Source organism: Mycteria americana, chromosome 2 (assembly GCF_035582795.1).
Source record: "Mycteria americana isolate JAX WOST 10 ecotype Jacksonville Zoo and Gardens chromosome 2, USCA_MyAme_1.0, whole genome shotgun sequence".
Taxonomy (NCBI): Eukaryota; Metazoa; Chordata; class Aves; order Ciconiiformes; family Ciconiidae; genus Mycteria; species Mycteria americana.
The window spans coordinates 35,964,745-35,985,078 of record NC_134366.1 but is presented as its reverse complement, the minus strand read 5'-3'; the positions used below and the strand labels follow the sequence as shown (position 1 = coordinate 35,985,078).

General features: G+C 43.8%; 1 protein-coding gene across 1 annotated transcript in view; it reads left to right on the top strand.

Annotated features, from left to right (window-relative positions):
• Positions 1 to 20,334, top strand: part of RAPGEF5 (Rap guanine nucleotide exchange factor 5) — a 168,669-nt gene that overhangs the window by 85,469 nt on the left and 62,866 nt on the right. Inside the window, exons 10-11 of the mRNA XM_075492975.1 lie at positions 15,195 to 15,301; positions 15,638 to 15,726. Of these exons, the coding sequence (XP_075349090.1) occupies positions 15,195 to 15,301; positions 15,638 to 15,726 (196 nt within the window). The remainder of the gene's footprint in view (positions 1 to 15,194; positions 15,302 to 15,637; positions 15,727 to 20,334) is intronic.

Genomic DNA, 20,334 nt, shown 5'->3' with positions numbered 1-20,334 from the left:
TCTTATTTCATTTTAGACATTTCCTTGTAGGAACCTACGCAGGAACTGAAGGAACATGTTCCAATCTTACAACAGAGCTGTGGGTATCTGTGCTAAGTTGTGTGGGATCTGCAGCCATCCGTAGAACAGCATTGCTCTGTTCTTGCACTGGGTGGCCGTATGCTCCCTGTAATTCGTCTGTTTTCACTCTCCCACCCTCAGCTGTCACACAGACATACATATATACATACGTACAGATACGACTATCTCTTCCCTGGTGCAAAACTTAGTTTTATGCTATGTGGGGGAAAAGGCTACAATTCCACTACACCATTTTCCTTGTCAGCTGCTGTAGCAATGCACTTAAATTCTGTGTAATATTTACTGGTTAATCAATTGACACATACTGTTTTCGTTGCAGTGACATGTAACTAGTAAATATTTGTATTAGACAAAAGCTATACAGTAAATCATGCATATAACCGTTGTTTTAAAATGCTATTAGTTTTAAATTTGTGTGACGTTCAATATGTATTAAGGATCCCCTAAGAACAGAAACAGTAAAAAAATAGCAATTTAGTCATTTAATTATGGTAGAAATTAATGTCTTACCTGCTGTAAGAAGAAATTAAGGTTTAGCATTCTAGCAGAAATATCAATAAGCTGTAAAGCTGTAAAAGTTGCTTGACCATTATAATGTGAAAATTAACTACAAAATCATAGACATTTGCAATTTTCCTTGTAATTCATTAACGCTCCAGTTTCCGGTATTCCAGTGCTCTCGTGCATGGAAAAGATCTGCATCAAATGGTTGGGTGCCCAGCCTGCTTGAAAAAAATCCTATTGATTAAGATCTAATAATACTTCCCATTCTGGGGATTCGTCATTTGGGCAATTTTGCTAAAGCAGCACAACGTGTAATATTAATATGCCCATACCACTTTTGCTTTTATAACAAAAAATTTGTTCCAATCCTTTTTACTTTTTTTTTCTTCTGATTTGCCATGCGCACTTTAAGTGCTTGCTACAGCAAAACTTCTTCGCTTTCCTACCTTAGACAATATATTTAATGAACTTTATCTGTGTTGCATTGTTAAGGGCAGAGAGCTAGGAGCTAGCTCTAAATAGACTAGGGCTTTTACGAAAATGAAAGCCCCGAAGAGTTGCTTCATCATGGGAAATCACTGCCAAATGTCGTGTGAGCTCTTGCTTTCCTGGCACACCAATGTAGAGAAACATTTTCATTTTTAGCATCTTGACATTCAGCTTTTTGACTTCTATTGCTTTACCAGTTTTTAGTATATGAATATTTTCCATTAAAATGCATTGTTATGAATTTGCTTATATTGAAATAACAATTGAGATAATATTAGATATAGATAATTAGAGGCTTAGATCACGCTGCACAGACACATCTTAATCAGATCAAATAAAAAACTGCATTTTATTTTTAGCATAAATTTTTTAATTAATTTTTAATAAGCTAAAGCTTGAAATCTGATGAATTGGCAATGATTTTGTGATTTGATATTCAGAAAGAATGCGTCCTGAATACCAAATGAATGAAAGTTACTGTGGACTATCATTGCTGCGTTTTTTATTTTGACCTTGAAAACTGGGTTAGTTTAGTATTTTCCACATTGCTAAGCTTGAAACACAGTAATTGGAAAAACAGTGCTGAAGGTTAGCTATGCTTTTACTTCAGCTATCATGGGGGAACAGTTTGAAGTTTATGGGGGTGGAGGGAAATTGTCTTCAAGATCTTCAAATAGCCTGAAAGTTCTGGTGACGACAGCACTTTAAATTATCATTATCTTAAAAATGTCCTTCTGTGCCAGTGAAGCCTCACATAGCTAAAAGGAAAGGTGACTGGGGAGCGGGGTTTAAGTAATGTCAGGAGGATGGGGATGCCCGAGAAGCTGCTAATCAAACCCTTTTGGCGCTGTGCAAACATGTCCTCCTGCATCCTGGAGATGTGTCCTCACAAAATATACTTTGGCGCAGCATGGTTTTGGTAGGTCACGTGAGTAGCTATGTGTAAAGATGATACTTTTTATGTCAAGTAAATGCTCATGAGCCTAAAGGTCTTGTCCCCCTCTTTGCTGGTTGTTAATAGACAGCCACTGCACCAGTACAGACTAAGGGTAGATGAAGAAACACGCTTTGCACAGGGAGAGCTTCCTCTGGAATAGATAGAGGTATAAGGCAGATTCAACAGGGTTTTTTTGTCTTTACTGAGTGGGTAGTTACACCGTAAACTTCACATTCATTACTTACACTGGAAAAAAAATCTTAGCAGATCTTCAGGAACATTTATTGTGATCACTTGCATTTTAAGGAAGCAGAGGAAAATGTAAGCAACTTCTGCTTAGGATCACCTGAAAATATAATTCGTTTTATTAAAAACCTAACAAAACCCTAATGTTTTAGATACCGGAGTTTTTAAAGACTTTGTCTCTTCCCTGCCCCCCGCCATGAAATCAGTGTGGTCTCTGTGTTTCTGATTGCAGTCTCCTAATCCTCCAATGCCTGTGTTAAAATTCAAGGCATCCACAAGGCACAAGTCCTCCTGACCTAGTGCTGTAGTTATGATGATGCATAAAATAAATCATTGCAATTACTGAGGCAGTCTCAAGCACTTAGTAACTCAGGCAAATGCTTCTTGAAACATGACTGAACTGAAGAAAGGATCATTAGTTATTTCCCTGGAGTACTTGGATATTGTAACCCTCTCCACAGGGTTCTATTAGGGAGTTAAGACCTGGTCATTTGTTCACACATCTCATTTTATCTTTCCATTACTCAAATGCTCTGTGACAGCTGATAAATTCCAGAGCATGTCTCTTCTTTAGCCACGGAATCTTCTTACCTGTCAAAGTTCAGGTCAAATAGCAAATGACCAACCAGGTGGGAAGGAAGAGCCCAGCAATGACAAAGTAAACAGGTTTAAGAAGTCATTACTGGAAGGACTTATGAGATAAGGTGACTTTCTGAGACATATGACATAAAAATAATTTCCTGAGTAAGGAGGAAGAAGTTGGTTAGATGAGATCTCAAGGTTATACACAAAAAGAATATAAACGTGTAAAAAGCTATATAACTTGTATAAAGCTATGAAGGTCAGGAAGGAATCGAAGCCAGAAATGGGGGAAGGGAGGTCAGGATCAGAGATACAGGAGAGTTTCGGTATTTCTTGGGTGACATCATAGGTGTTGGCAGTGTCTGAGTAGTCCATACTGTGCTGTCTGATGGTAATGGGATGTGGTGTGAGGAAGACAATGGGATCAGGAGAAGATAGGTGTCAGTGGACATTTGCATCCCCAAGCGGAGCCCTTGCTGGCTGAAGAAACCACTGTGCGTACAGTGTGATATCAGAAGCTGGCAAGTGGCATCATGGTGTGGCTTTCTATCTCTCCCTATAGATAACACCACTGCAGGTTGCTCAGGAGGAGATATTTTGAGGGGGGAGAAACGGAGTGATCCAAGGGAGATTATTTACTTAGGAATCTGGTGTTGATGCTGCTCCTTGTGGTGAATGAGAAGGATGGGGAAGGGAGCCTTGTGTGGGCATGATAGTGGCTGGAGAAGAGGAGCTAGAAAAGGGCAGCAGGGAAGTACAGTCAAAGCCCAGCGACTGATGGATATTTGATGCTGTATGGATGGGACTAGCAGTAGAGCAATATGGTTTGAGGGGGTTGTTCTGGAGAGAGTTGTCTTCATTAAGAGCGGGGAGGAGGGGAGGCCCTCTCAGGGAGAGGTTGTGTGTTAGCTGCTGATAATATCTGAGCCCGGCAAGACATGCAGCAGCGTGGTTCAGGGCTGATTCAAGGGTAGATCAGATGTCCTTGTTTTGGGGGCGGCAACATCTATCAGAAGGGTGGGGCAGATGGCTGGAGGCGGTAACAGCGCCAGCTGCCCCACTGCGATGTGCTGCTGCACGTCTGGCAGCTCTTCGCGCTGTCGGGAAGACTGTTTTTCTACTGCTGTTGTGAACGGTCTTCTGATGCCAAGGTACAAAGTGAGTTTGAGAGGTACACTGTGTCATTTGTAAGGTTTCACGGTCTTGACTGAGGCAAATCCTAGCAAAACATTCAATGGTTAATTTTTTTTTCAATATTTGTACCTATTCTAATGATAGATCTAGTTAAATTATCCCATGCAAAAATAACATTTGGGATTACTTCTATCAACTTTTTGTAGAAGAGAGTGAAATTGTGCCTGCTTCTCCACTACGGAACCATTCTGTGCGGAGGAGGACACACAAGCGCACAGATGAGTGTTTACTCAAGATGCCTTGCATCTCATTGCAGATACCATGTGATTTACCAGTTCCCATGGTAACGACGCATTTTTCATTCCATAACTTGAATAAATGTTGAGATTGCCCTTGGTATAACTAACTTACCTCCCTCCTAAAGTTGGGCACGATTGTATTATCTAAAGAAAGCAGAGAGGAAACTCCCAACATTCGTACTGCAATACATTTTTAGACCATGTAGCTAGTTAAGAAGCAGGTACATGATTCCATCTGGAACAAAATAAAAGTAACTTAATATGTGATCATTGAAAATCATAAAATGGGAGAAATATAAAATGTTACTTCATAATGTGGTGACTGGCATCGTATATTTTTCTGTAATTTTTATTGTTTGTGACACGTTGGTTTTATTCAATACATTAACATTTAATTAAATTTATCATTTTATAGTATTATTCTTTACATATGCATGCAAGAAACCACTTTGCTTCTTGTCCTTGTTGTAATCTTGCAATAAAATTTCTTTATTTCTTGTGTGCTATAACCTCCACTTTTGCATGAATTATTGCTGACAACAGCTGGTTAGTTGTTAACCCGCTCTTTCCCACCTCCTGCATTCTTTTCTTTTTTACTTTTGCTAAATGTGGACAACAAACCTTGTACCAAAGCAAAAAAAAAATTGGAGCCTTTAATTTGCTCCTGTGTTAGACATTAGAAAAAAGCATCCTGTATAGAAGCAGACCGATTTTTCTTATTTCTATACTAGACTATTTGTTGACATCAGTGAGCATTTTATCCTGCATAATAAATTCAGAATCAAATCTCCAGCTATTAGGTGAAAGGAGTGAGCTTTATTTTTCCTTCTAACTCCTTTTTCCTTTCTTTTTGGCAGCCTTATTGCATCCTCTACGCATTGCTGTCTACTTAGGATACGTTATCAAGTCTGCGAGTGATTAGTGGCTTATCTATTTTTGAATGATTTAGATGCATGAATTAATCAGCAAGAAAAGAACCATTAGAAAGCATTAGTAAAAAGGCTGGTCATTTCAAGCTATTTTGGAGGGACTTAAAACCATCATCCAAACCCAAGAAAATTATATTCATAGTGCTTCATGCTTTTCTCAGAAGAAATCACCGCATTTTATCTAACTTAGTTGAAAACAACCACCAAAACACAGGATATAAACTCTACTTTGTGATGTCTACTGTTGGGCTAGAAGTTAAATAAATTGGGTTTATTTTAAACATTAGCTTTGGTTTTTTTTTTACTCCCTTACTCAGTGCTTTTTCACACTTGCTGTTAGAAGCCCATGTTAAATGTCAGTGCATTTGAGAGAGTTTGGTTCTGGAGTTCCTGAGAATGAGCTTAAGCCTTATATAGTATTCTCGGTTTTAGAGTTTATCTTAAGCATTTTGCAAGGCCAGAACCAGCTCCTGGCCTTTGCTGAATATTCTCTCATGAAAAATCAGCTACGTCCTTCTGTAAGCATAATGCTTCAACAAAAAGATATATGCCTTACAGTGATAAATGAGCAGCACCTCAGTTTAATAGACAAGTTTTAGTCTTCCAAGTTTGGAATTGTGGCTTATAATGTGGATAGTGTATATATTTAATTTTTTTTTTTAATTAGAGTAATGGCATTGTGAGCATTGAGAGGTGCTATGGATATAAGGAAAGAGACAAAGGTTTCTCTGGCAGATAGTAAGTGGATAAGTCATTTTTTTAAAATATTTTACTTCACACCAAGTATGAATTGGAGTGAAAGGCAAAGAAAGGGATCAGCAATCTTGTCAGTTTGACTTAGAAGTTGTATGTGTGCAACACATAATTAGAGCAATATAAGGCTGACAGTGTCATATATTTACTGCCATCTCTCTTCCATTCCTTCAGGAGACCTTATTTATCGCTATGTCCATTATAAGGGTTGTAAGGCCTTTGTACACGTGTCCTTACCAAGGTGAATATTATTCTATGTTGATAAATTAAATCAACTAACGTTAGTGAGCTATCTTCTGCGGTTTTCATTCTTGTGTGAAGGCTGTATGGGGCATGCCACAGAAGCCAAGTTCCAGCCCTGTTGGATGTTAATCAAGTTGTTATCTAGTTCCCTCATATCCCAGTAGTTTCTTGAATTTCACCCTTCTGCTGTTAAGATTATTCTCAAGTATAACTTCTGTATATCTAGTCAATCATCTTCTGTTTTTCTTTTCCTAAGGCATATGGCAATAGTAGTATGTGTTATCAGTCCTGGGGTATCTGGGTTAAGCCTGCAGTACTCCTCAAATCCTCGGCCATCCTCCCCGCTTCCTGGCCAAGACATAAAGCCTGCAGTTTTTATACCATTTCCCTCATGCTTTCCACTGCAGCTAAGGCTTGGTCACTGCCACTGACACCACTGGGAGATACTCTGCGGTAGCTGGGGGATTGAACTGTTGCTTCATCTACATATTTTCTATTCTATTCTATTCTATTCTATTCTATTCTATTCTATTCTGTTCTGTTCTGTTCTGTTCTGTTCTATATGCAAAGGAGAGACTTGCAATCTGGTGTTTGAATGTTTGTCCTATAAGAAACTTTAGATTCTTGAGGGGAAAAAAGTTTCCATTTTGATTCTGGTGAAAATAATACAGTTGCAAAACTCTCTTAGGGCAGAAATACAAATGTAACTTTCCTGCCACTTACCTGGGGCCCTGGACCTCCAGGCCTGATGAGCTCCTGGGGGCAGGGGATGCAGAGGCCCTGCCAGCCTGGGGCGGGCAGTATGGGCAGGCGGTGGGGGGAGGCTGGCAGGCTGCTTTCTGTTCACACCAACATATTCTGGCACTATTGCAGCTGTAGTGAATCCACATTTTTTCAGTAGAAAAAAACAGTTGCATTGGAAAATTTCCAACCAGCTCCACACCCCACCACGTTGATTGCAAGTCCACTGGAAGAGGTGGTTGGCACCTGTGCCTTTTGTTCTACAGTCACATTAATTTGTCCTGGTGTGGTGCAGGTTTTTCTGCAAATACACATGCTCTAGGCCTGCAATTCTTCCATATCCCGGTATTTTTGAAGTAAGTGCTTCCCTGCCAGCTGTGAGAGAATGATAACAATATTAATACTGTCCTCACGTCTTTTGTCTCTCTCTCCCCACTCCCTCCTCCTTTCTTTTTCCCCTCTGCTTTTGTATGGTTACAGAGAGAAGGTCTCCTAGGTTGTCCTTGCCAAGGTGGTAGCTCTCTGTCAGGCTGTCAAACTTATCTACTAATAGCTGTGAAGAGCATGTGCTCCAAGAAAGGGAAAACCGAAATGCATAGCCTTCAGTTGTCTTAAAAAGACATTTTTCATTATCCGACAAAGAGTTGTGGAGTGTTAAGGTTATGATATCATTACTTTGGTGGTTGTGACACCAGTAATGGGTTTTTTCATGTTATTTTAGAAAGTGTGCCCTTTTTCCCGTGTTAGACATATTGCTTCCTTTCATAAAAGCCCGATCCATAAAAGTGTTTTCACCTTAAATGATGGTATTTGGAGGTAACTGGGGGCCAGTCAGGGGTACAGACAATTTGGTCTCCATTTGGGGCACTTCTTGCTACTAACCTGCTATGAAATGCCGCGTGAGGCTCCTCTTCTCTCTCTCCTTTTGTCTTGCTTGAACTACACAGATTTTTTCATGTTTTTTAAGTGGCCTGCACAATGAAACCCCAACCTCGCTTGCGGTGGAACCACCGCTTGGGAACATCACGCGACTGAGCTTTTTTTTTCTTTTTTTGCCCTAGGACCTAACCGCAGCCTTTCTGCTCACATAAGGACTTGCGTTTAGCCGTGCCCTATTCCCATGAGCGGTTTCTTTCTTCTTAGTAATAGGGAAAGCAGAAATAATCCTACTCTCAGCAGTTTTGAGATTACAGGCAAAAATTGAGTTCCTTGATGTATGACTGTGTGGGGATATTAATCTTTTCCCTGATGCCTGTTGTCTGTCATCTCTGTCTTACCAGCATTGTCCTTTTGACCCCTCTACAAAGGTAACTTGTTATTAACATTGCCTTTGCTGCAGATACTCGGTATGCAGATGACAGCACCAACAGTTTTTCTAAAAGGGCTTATTCTGTGCGTTATCGGGTGCGATATTCAAAATCGGTTTCAGCAACAAAGGATTTTGATATTTTTTTTCGCGATGTGGCTCGTGCTCATTTTACCACCATTTGCGAAGTTGATAAATTCAGAGGAGGTTGTGTTGAGCTGAATGTCGGCTCTTTGTTGTGCATCTCTGAGACAGAGAGCTCAGTGTGAGACCACCGGGAAGTTTGGGTATGATGCCTGGGCGCCCGTTGTTGGGAGAGGTGGTGGTCGAATCATTTGAAGCATTTTATAGTTTTATAGCCTGGTCAGAAGTCGCTGAGAGCCAAAACAAAATCACTGTGTAAGCCATTTTAATTTTTCATCAGTGGATTTCTGTTTCTCCCAGTATACTGTGGATTAGCACATGCTTATGAAAGTAGATTTAACAACTGCAGAGGGAAACAAAAATATTGGAGTACAAAGAAGAACTGGAGAAAAGTTCATGAGAGGAGAAAAATAGTAAAATGTAATATGAATATGCTATGGGCTATATTTTATAGTGAAATAAAATAACACAGCCTTATGTGAGAATTTTTTTTGATTCTTAAGAATTGTCATATGAAAAGCTGCTGTTGATGTTCCTGCAGTCCTGTAAGGTAATTTTTCCCTTGAAGTTGCTAAAAAGTAGTGACCATGCAACTGACTACAAAACAGGCAGTCCCATTTAAAACGTTTTGTGCTATGGTATTTTAAGTAGAGGTAGAATCGTAGCTATTTTTTATTTTCGTCTTTCTAGAATAAAGAGAGGGTAATCACTGCATAAAAAATACCAGTTTCCTCTCTATACAGCTTGGTTAAGCTGTGCTGGTGACTTTGAAATGCTTTTCTCCTGCTGTAGTTGAAAGTCAATCAAGCCCATTAATACAGATTTTGGTCTCTCTTGAAATTCTGTGAAATACAGCAACATATTCTGAGATGGATTATCCCCAGAGATCAGAGATATTGTCATCCATCTCCACTTTAATTGTACTGTGTTCATTTCCATTTTCTTGTCAAATAAAGAGGAATAGCCTGTAAAGAACAGGGTCATTTTTGTACATCTATTTGTACTTTGGTAACTTTAAATCTAATTCTGCAGTTTCCACAATAACAGATTCCAGGGAAAAACGTAGTGAAGTGTAAGCAGGCAATAATCTTTAGTCTTTGATAGATGCTGTCTGAAAGTGTCACTTACAGGAGAAGCTGTTAATAGAATGTTGTTGGGTTTTTTTACTTTCTTTCATGTTTGTAATATAAATATGTTCGTATTTTATAGCTAGGACTCGTCTCATTGTCTGCTACTAGCATTGGCAAATGCCTCACATTGTAACACTTCATTTTCAGTTGCTTCTAAGAGTTGTTGCATCTTATCTGCTTATTCTGAAAGGTGTCTGCCGTAGCCTATGTAATCTTTTAATGAAAAATGCAGCCAGCATGGTTCAGAAGCTGCTAAGAGTAAGGTTAGGGGTAAATACTGGTTTGCTATGTTAAAAAAAATTCTGGCAGTAGTTCTCTGAAAAGCTCTTATGCCCTTATACTTCTGAAGTGGGATCTGAAACCCCTTTGGGGAAAAGTCTTTGGTTTTTTGCCATCTTCATAAATATCCACCCAAATCTGGCCCAAATGCAGTTTGTATATGCTCTGTAAAGAGTTTCTAGAGCTTTGGAGGTTAATATTTGAAGGATCGGTAAGCTCTGATCATGCTTCAGCCTGAGCTGCGAAGAGTTTTCTTTACAGCTGTAGCTCTCAGCTGTTACAGCCAGGGTCTGCTTGTAGGAGGTGATGAGCCTGGACGAGCTCTGAGCTAGAGCAGCTGTAACTCTACAACTTTTGCTGTATCCAAGCTAGTTGTCAGTGGGCAGGTTGGGGACCTCAGTGTCACCCTGTGGAGGCAGGTGCTTCCAGCCTTTGCAGTGGGTACAGCAGGGTCCCAACAGACGAGGACATTTTGTCATTGCTCAGCTTTGACCCAGTCCCAGAGCAAGGCCTCAACAGAAGCTGAACAAGGCAGAGCTGTAGGGATAGAGCACGACATAGTTAAAAAAAAAAAAAAAAAAAAAAAAAAAGAAAAACAAAGTGTTTTAGTCAAAGGAGCTAAATTAAAGAATACCAGTCAGTGTTTCCCAGTTTTCAGACTTGTCCTTTCTGTCTTAATCATGTTCTTGTAATTCTTCTTTTTGCATGGATAATATGCACCAGGGATTGATTATAACATCCAAGCAAAAATATGCCTGCCAAGGAAAACAATCAGTCTTCTGAAATGGGAATCTTGTTATTTGGTGGCTTTTGTCCTGTTCTGTCACCTCTTTGAGCGCCTTCCTTGCACTGCAGCGGAAGCCTGTCTACACTTGTGCGTCTGAGCCCCCTTCCAGCCTCCGCTCTTCTATTTCACACCTCTTACATGGAAATATTCCTCTGTGTGTAGGGAAGCTCCATGGATTCATTGTGGGGAGGAGCGGTCTCCTCTTCAGAACATGAACAGCCCCGGGAATCCTTCGTGTATGCCTTTTCCCGTACCTCTCAAGGGCATGCCCTGGCACCAGCATCAAAAGACATAGAAGCAGAAGTGATCAGCGTTATCTGATTGCGTTGAGTCAGTTTTACCAAATTATGCTATGAAAACAAAATGTTCCTGCCCTCCATAACTCCTAGAGGAGGGACTTTCTTTGTTATTTAATGTGATTTTGAAGCAGATAGCCTGTGTAAAGTTTGCTTTGTTGCATGTTGCCCAAAGAAGATTCTCTTTGCCTTTGCGCGATTGTTTGGCAGCAGGAAAATCTGTCTGCAGACTGGATTTTCAATGCTCCATTAAGTTTATAGGTGCCTTTATTCAGGTTATCTCTTAATTGCCGCATTACTTCCTTACCCATTGAAACCAACAATGTGGGAGTCTCTCTGGATCTGGAGTTTGCCGGGGTAGCTCTGGGTCTGGTTCCTTTTTTAAAAAAGCAGGTGGAGAGATGTTGAAGGAAAGTTCTGTCATTGGGAAGTGCATGTTTTGCGTTGCTAGTTAGTGGTGTTCCAGCCTAACAGGCACTTCAGTAATGGGTAAGAAAAAGAAATAAATCTTTGCACAGGTGTCCTGTCCCGTGGAGGAATGATGTGAAAATACAATTTCTTTTCAATGAAGCACACTTCTGAATATACTGTGTCTGTTGCAGAGCGTACTGGTTTTTTTTCTGTTAGAAAGCTGTTGGAAAGTAGAGCACCTTTTTAACGCTATTTCTAGCAGTGGATGTCTCTTGTAGGAAGAGGGGAGGCAGCACATTCTGGGTGTTGGTTCCTCTTTTAATTAATGAAATGGCCAAACTCAGAAGTTCAAGGGACACGGAAGCCCTGACTGATACCAGAGTTATCGGTTGCTTTGGCCAGAGATTGGATTCTTCACTGCCAATTGCAAATAACTCAGACATCTAATGTCTTCCACAAGGAAGCCAGCACGCCGTGGCTGTTTTCAACACTACTGTATATACCTCTGCTTTCTTCTGCCCCAGTGGTAATTCAGAGGGTCATATTCCTACTCATGCAAAGCGTAACCTGCACAAGTTAAGGCCCGCTAAGCAAGGACTTCCAGCTGTTTCATTCCTATAAGCATATAAATATTTATACCACCCCAGGGTTCCTTTCATGCTGAAAATAAAGGTAGCACTTGTCTGCTGTTAAAATATATTACCCAGGAGATAAATGGCTTATCTCAATATTAGGAAGATGGATGCAAGGAGTGGAAAATTAACCATAATATTGGTCAAAAGATCCACCAAGTCCAGAGGGCCTTATTGTTTACCTGAAACTCCTTCTGGGAAGTGACGTAGAGGTTGATGGTGCTGTGTTTAGCTATCACGAGGTGATTAATTAAAAGCCATAATAAATGTGAAATATAATGGTCGACACACATAGCGTTTCATGGACACTAGCTAAATTTCCTAGTGATGGGTAAATCTGCACCAGGGATTGAGTATAACATTCAAGCAGGATGCAAACGGTGCTTTTGAAGGGACGACTGAGAGGGAGAGCCTGCACAAGTGACTTGCTCGAGGCCACATGCGAAGTGAGACAGTGATTAACCTCTACAGCATCGCTGGTGCTCTGCCCCCTCCTGTCCCACCTCTGGAAAGCACAAGTCCAAACGTATTCTGACCCAGGCTGCTGGGAGTCATTTCCCACCCTCTTGCACTGGAGGGAAGTAAATGTCAAATAGGCAGCGTGGGGGGCTCAAAGCCGAGGTGCCAGTGTAGCGTCACCAGAGTTTGAACTGCGATTCTGCTGTTGATCTGGAGCATGACCCTGCGGTAGCCTCTCTGCCCCAATTCATCTGCCCGGCCATGACATGAGAGAGACGGTAACGTTGAGGCGCCGCGCTCCTGCGTGGTTGGTGCAGGTTGCTTAAGCAAGGGCTGCGTAACGGTCTGAAAAAGTGCTGGGAAGCTTCGTTGTCAACTGGTGGTATGATGAGGATGTCTCTTGAGTCAGCCTGCTGACTTTTAGGGACTCAGCTAGGGTGCTGCCTTGCTCTTCAGTACAAGCTGCTGTCACTTGGGGGCCCCTTGCATCCTCCTTCTCATCTGCCACTGGATTTAGATGGAGCATGCTGAGAGCAGCCTGGTTTTCTTCCAGCGAGAATTAATTATTTCACGGACCATTCAAGATTCCGATAAATGAAGCGTGCCTTGATGTCATTTTAGAGTAATATCTCTAGTGAAATCAGAACTTGTAAAAATTGAGAGAATACACAGGACTTGTCTTTGTGTTTTGCTTTGTTCAGGTTAATTGTTGTTGCTTGTGGTATGATTAAAGGGTCTGACTGAGCACAAAAATACGTCACGCATAAGTAGCATTTTAATGAAATAATAATTCTTCCTTTAAAGTGAAATTGTTTTTAACAGAAGATAGCAAAATAAAGAAATTCTCTATCCCTCTCCTTTTTTTGGAAATAATTATTATAGGTAACGAAAATCCAAATTGAACCTGGTTGGCCTTGGTTTTCCACAGTTTTTGTCTTTCCTGATAAGATAGGTTGATTTTTCTCTTCCTTGAAATTGATAAAACAGGCAAGGACAAGAGGAAGAGCCTTACGAAAATCTCACCATTGGGGCACTTTATGCAGTTAATTTGCGTACAATTACCCAAAAGGTTTTTTGAAATGTTTCTGCTTGGTGAGATGCTGAAGCGGGAACATTGTCTTCCACAACCACCATTGTTAATGTCCTTTCAGTATGAGAGCGCGTTTGCCCTCCCAGTGCTCCCTGTTGACTTGCTGCCAGCTGCTCATGTATGTAACGTGTATGGGTATGCTTAAAATCCATTTCGATGTATGTGGAAATAGATGGTTTGTACAAATACAGCACTGTACGTAACATGTATGCCCCATATGTGCTGCAGTTTGGAATGTCAGTGAGCACGGGGAAATGAGTATCGGGGCTCTCTTAGAGGGTGCCAGAGAAATGGAGAGATTTATTTGTTTGGATAAACCTCCCTGTTGCTGAATTGCTTTAATGCTGCACCTGTTTCTTGTTCTTCCTCTCCTTCTCTTTTGCTTCTTCCTTCATTGCAGCTTTTCTAATATGTAGGCAACAAAAAATCACGGCCGGTGAAATGGAAGGTTACAATTATGCATCAGTATTCCTGTAACGCGGCTGCTCAGTAATGTCCCCTGGGAGTGTTACAATGAATATCTGACATTAATTGGCTCAGTACCTGTATGTCTGACCTTGCAGAAATTTCATAGATCAATTCTACATGTTGTTTACTGATAAAGAAAACTTCTTCAGGGCAGGGGCTGCATCTTTGGACATGCCTGCACCACAGTGACAACCAGAAGCAGCAATCAGACTCACTGGGTCTTGGAATGAGAAATAAAATAATAGAAAAAGGGATCATAAAGTGGTTTCTCTCCCTTGCTTTGCCAAGATCTGTTCCTCAGCAATTTTTAGCCTACCTGAAGTCTTTGTCACTGCTGGATACTGTACACTCGATGCACAAATGCTGTTTTTTCTCCTTCGAGTAGTCCATGTATTGCCTTCACACATGTGTTTGACATACTGAACGATAGAACTAAACCAGGTCAGAATTAGAGGAACAGCAACTACTGGGTGTACTTGCGTTGGAACAGCGGCCTCTTTTGTGTCGCTCACCCTCCGGTGGCTGAATCTGGCCGGAGGATCTCGCAGGGGCTGCTCAGTCAGCAGCAAAGCCTCATCTCCTCCGCTGCTCGGTCCGCTGGCTTCTGCTGCTCTGTGGATGCGGGCTGCGTGGGCAGAAATGGATGATTGTGCAGCTCCCTTCCCTTTAAGGGAGCCCAGAGGGAGAAAGTCGGTGTGCAAATGGCAGCTTAGCCGCGATTCACGCAAGGGGTGGTCACTGGGCTTAACTTTCTGTGGGGGTGTCTGTTTCCCAAGTTAAAAAGTTGTTGGGAAGGAGGGAGATCTGTACACAGAGTACTTTAAGAGACGCTCAGAGACATACACTGCATGCCTGTCCCACTGCTTTTATCGCCTTTGTTGAAGTACAGGAGAGAAGCTTTACAGAAGGTGTATTCTGCTTGTGTATTTATTATTGGGGCGCTCGGGAGCGCTGGCCGCTTCCTGACTCTTGTTACCTGTCCCCTGCTTTACTTGACCGGCTGGAAATTCAACAAGCCATCACCTGGGGGACACGGAAAGCCGCATGCCCGCCCCGCTCCTGCGAATTAAAATCCAACACACGCTGCCGGGCGCCGCTCACAAAGGGGAGCCGCTTCCTCCTCTCTGCCCCTCTCGATCCAGACCTCCGGCAGCGAGAGCTGGCCGGGCAGAGCCGGCGGCGGGGCAGCAGCCCCCGGCCGGCGGCCGGCCCTGACGGCTCTCTCCCCTCTCTCGCTCTCTCCCCCGCGCACAGAAGGCGGACGATGGAGGCGGCGGCGAGCGGGCGCGGGAGGAGGCCGGCGCAGCGCTGGTGCTGCGGAAGGTGTGGTCACGCAGCCCGGCCCCCGAGCGGCGCGGGAGGTAAGGCTTCCGCGGCTCCGGGAGCGCGGGGCTGGGCCGGCCGGGCCGGGCTCGGCGGCGGCAGCGGGCGGGGCGGCGGCGGCCCGCGGCCCCCGGCAGGGCGATGGCCCCCGGGGGGAGCACCTAGGGGGGCGGCGCGGGGGAGCGGGGCGCCATGGGGAGCGGCAGGGTGCGGGTGCCCGAGGCGCTGGCGGGCCGCGGCGGGGAGCGGCCGCTGCCCACCTTCGACGTGCCTTACTTCAAGTACATCGACGAGGAGGACGAGGAGGACGAGTGGAGCAGCCGCTCGCAGTCCTCCACCGAGGATGACTCCGGGGACTCTCTGCTTTCCGACAGATACGTGGTGGTGTCGGGGACGCCGGAGAAGATTTTGGAGCATCTCCTCAGCGACCTGCACCTGGAAGCCGCCCAGGACAAAGAGACGGGTAAGGAGCGAGCCCGGCGGGGAGGCGGCGGCGGCCGGGGAAGCGCCTGTCCCCGGCCCTGGGCGGGAATGGGGGAGAGGTCCCGGTGCCCGTGCCGGCAGCGCGGGGCGGCGCGGGGGTCGCTCCCGGGCACCCCCGGCCGAAAGCCGGCTGCCAGCCGGACGTTCGACCCGGGGCAATGTGGGGAGGCAACGGTGAGGGTGCGGCTGTCGGGGGTGGCAAAGCGGGGCGCCCGGCCTCGGGGCAGGAAGGCCGGCAATTGGCGAAGCCGCTCAGGAGCCGCATGCCTCGCAGCAGCTTCAGCCTTTTTTGTATGCGGCTTTCGGCGCTGCCTGGGCAGCGCAGGCTGCGGCGTGCAGCACCCGTGTCTCCTCAGGCAGAGACTGCCATTCCTCGTAGCCTGCAGCTATTACTGTATTGATCAGAATACTTGCTGTGCACTTCAGCCTCCTGGCTAACTACTTGGTAGTTAGCTAACACCGGGTACTGGCTAACACCCCGGTACTTTGGCACGTCTTCTGTTTCATAAGCGCGGCTTATAAATTTCCTCATAGCCCAGGGCACAGCGTATAGCCTGATGCTGTACTTGTGTGTCTTCGACCAGAGATTGTAATTTGTTCCAGCCTAGAGCAATTATTATATTGATCGGGCTACTTGACATGCAGTTTAATTTTCAGCTGGATCTCTTGGCTATGTGGACAGCTTGCTGTCGCCAAGAGCTCCTGGGGTAGTTTATCACAAGTGCCTGCAACCTGCGATTCGTAGATAGTTTTAATGGAAGCGGCCAGGCTGGTGACACTTTCGGAGGTCCCGAATACTGAAGAGCTGAGGAAGGCAGCTGGCTGTAAACGGAGCTGCGCATTTCATCCTTCCCAATAGGGTTAAAACGCATACTCCTGCTGCCTGTATATATCTCTCTCTACAAATGAGATTACTGAGAATAAACACACTTTAATCCTTTTAAGTGACTGAAAATATAAATGACATCTGCGATTCCCAGAGGAACGTCAGGATTGGGTTCTCGGAACAAGTCATTAGTTTAATGTGGGACAATAGGCTTATTCCTAGTGCTGATGTGTGAATGCCCCGAAGAAACATATAGAATGTCTGCTGGTGATATTATTACGGTATTATTCCTAGTGCTGCTTTTGTCTGCCTAGACATTAATATTTAGTGCAGAGAGAGACTGTGATTGTTTTCCCTCCACAGATGGCCTGAGACTAGTTCTGGGTGTAATGTACTTGGGCCAGCTCTTAGGCAGTGTAGTGGGGGTCCTTCGTTGGCCCTTTAAGGTCAAATGTTGGATCCAGAATAAGTTTCCCCATTAACGCTTACGTATGCAGATTGAGGGACATTAGCTGCCCATCTTTATAGTCTGCTGCATCTTTTTTTATAAGCTCACAATCTTGCTGGAAAACAATGAGATTTGCACTAGTGATATGCATTATATTTTAGTGTTTGTAAATACAAAGCACTCCTTACATAAAGCATTAGATGCTGTATGCATCCTCACGTGTACTACCTTTTCTTTCTTTTCTCTTTGCTCTCTCTCCTTCCCATCACCGGGAGGCTGTTCATAAGCCTGGTCTTATTGTTATAGAGGGGGCTGGTAGACTGCCCTCAAAACAAATGCTAAACCACTACTTGCCTGGTTGTTAGCAGATGGTAATGTGTTTAAAGGTTGATTGGCTTCCCCTCACCTCTTTTGCCTTATCCTACCTCCTTTTAGAAAGAAACAATTAGCTCTGCCCTGTAGGCAGGGTTAACTGGATCCTAGGGACAGAACAAAGTAGCTGTGGCTTCAGTTTTTTGCCATCACAAAGAAGTGTGCTAAACCTTGCCCAGCGGCCCTCCGCTTCCTCAAAGGTAGTTCATCATATGCCATTTTCTTCTGACTTTATTAATCTGGTGATATAGAACTTCATCAAAATAAAAGACTTTGGGAGTTACATTTCCCAATGTTTTATGTGGCAGATGCCCCTGTAATGGTTTTTATCAGTCTGCTTTGCAGACTCAGTGGCATTTGGCATGAGGAGGTGTGGGATATCGGCTGTACATATGTACATCTTTCTTTGTGCACCTGCAGGCATCCTTCTGCTGTTTGTGTGCTTGGATTTGCTGTTCTTTGTATTTTTTGTAGTTCCAGTCTGGCCCATCTCAGAGGACGGTTGAGTTGCAGAGTCCCGCAGGCTTGTGTTTTAGCAGGCATAGCTTTGCAGAACATGAAAGGACGATGTTGTTGTACCCAGCTGCTGCTCCTGCTGTCGGTTTGCCAGTTCCAGGACGACTTCCTTGGCCTCCTGTTTTCCCTGCAGCCCCCAACCCGGTTTGCTTATTTGTGTCTGTAAAGAACGTGAGAAAGAGCTGTTCTTACATACGCTGGTGTGCAGGGGGCTGTTGTTCTGTTTGACCCTTTGCACTGCTTCCCAAGGAGGGATGTTCTGCATGTTTTCATTCCCACCCTTCGTATAACAGATCATAACTGCAATCCTCTGTGGTCATTAAAAAAAAATCCACTATTTCCTGGGGCTAGCGTGGTCATGGGGCACTGCTTTTTATAAACACTGACATGGCTGAATGATGCGCCATATATTGCTCCCAGCCATCCTCTTTTGTAGCCCAAGTCAGCAGGTACCGCTTGCAGCTGGGACAGTAAAGGGAAGCTTTAGGGCTGGGCTGGAATAAGTTTAGCTGGGGTCCAGCCCAGGCCTCAAGGCTCCCTTCAGCTGCTGCTAAACCTGTAGCGAGATACCTTAAGCACTCTGCTGTGGCATCCTCTGCTATAAAAGACAAGTGGGGACACCTTCTCTTACCTGACCTGAAGAAGAGTCCCAGTGTCTGTGATGTGGCTGAACACATTATAGCAACTGAGGACACTGAAGGGGACATTGCAACATGCAGAGCTAGACTAGTGCAACTACCTAGACAGAGCTCAGCTCAGATTACTTCTGTAGGCAAGGATGTCTTGAAAGCCTGAGGTCTGCAAGACTCTTTAAGCTTAGGTACTTAATAACAGTTTAATGATTGAGGTTTTTTTGTGATGACTAAGTCAGAGAGTATATGTGAGTTCTTGTGGCGTCACCTTAAATTGGGGCTTGCCAGTAACAAGGTCTCTCCAGCCTTCCATCTCAAAGGGAGAAAGTTTTCATCTCGCTGAGTTACTATAACCTGTAATGTATCAACCCCCAAGAAGACTGGTTTTGTTTCCTACCATGAGATGGCTGGAGATTTTAAATTTCTGTAACGAACAACTTTTCTGAGTCATCCCAAAGGTTGTTGGAATCACTGGGGGATGTCTGCTGAATGCGCACTTTAGAGGGCAGTTGGGAAGTTTTAAGAACTGAACAGAGTGAGATACTTCAATTATGTCAATATCCAGGCAGAAAATGCAAGGCATACCTCCTGGGCTAATCCTTGTCAAGGATGGGGATTTGAACAAGTAATCTACAAGAGGCCAAATTTTAGCGTCTCAGGATCTCTAATCCCTTCCCATTGACTACAACATTTCTTTCAAAATTGTTGTCCTGTTCTGCAAAAGCTTCTATTTCTTGGGCATTAGCAGCATTTCCTTCTCTGGATATTATCCTGATCTAGTCTTTGGAGTATCCTCTGACTGGTCTCTATTCAAACATACCATCTTGCCTCGCCATGATTGCGTTCAACGTTTGGCAGCATCTGGAATGACGCAGTGATCATTGCATCCACTGCTACTTCTCCAGGCCTGCCTGGATCCCTCAGATAATTTCCTTCAGGCCACTGGGCCACCTCTCTCAGGCAGCTTAAGCAGAACATTGCTGAAGCAGAACATAATCTCCCTCATCACATCTGATGACACTAGCTGTCTTTTACCTCCCTATTGTGGGTTTCATTTTAGGGAATGAGTAGGGAGAAGAAGAGATTGATTTGTGAAGGTCTTTGAGAGCAAGAAGCAGTGGGAAATGGAGAGCTGGAGAAAGGATGTAAATGAGGAATGGTAAGACCAGAGCAACATGCTGGTGTTGGTCTTAACTGATGTATCTTTTTACTGGACTGGGTGAAAGGGATTGTGGCAAGGGGGGAGGCATGATACTTTTGTTAGACAGGCTGTCACAGAAGTTAGGATGGCAAATGATGAAAGACCTGGAGAAGGGCTAACGGGACAGAAAAAGAGGATGAATCCTCATGATGTAGCTAAAACAGATGCAGAAAGGTGTAAGTATGGTCTGGATTTCTTAGGAATAGGAAAAGAAAGGAGTAATGACCTTTGTACCATGCTGTGTCACCTTATCTGGGACTATGCATGACCCTTGGATTAATGGGAACTCTCCCCTGTCACACAGAAGCAGTTTTGGCATCAGGATCATAATGTAGCATCTAGGATGGGCCTTCAGACCATGTCTGTTTGTCCTAGAAGTCCGTTCTGTTTCTACACTTGCACCAACGACATTGCTTTGATGTTGGGTAATGGCACCCTCTGAGGAACTGTATGTGACCTTCTAGGAGAATGGTAGTGTCTTGCATGAGCTGATTGTAGTCAGCTGCTAAGTGATGTTGCAAAAAAGGGATACAGCGCTGCCTTTTCTAGGTTTTGTCTTTTGTTTAATAATAAAAAAAAGTCCAATTGCTTTT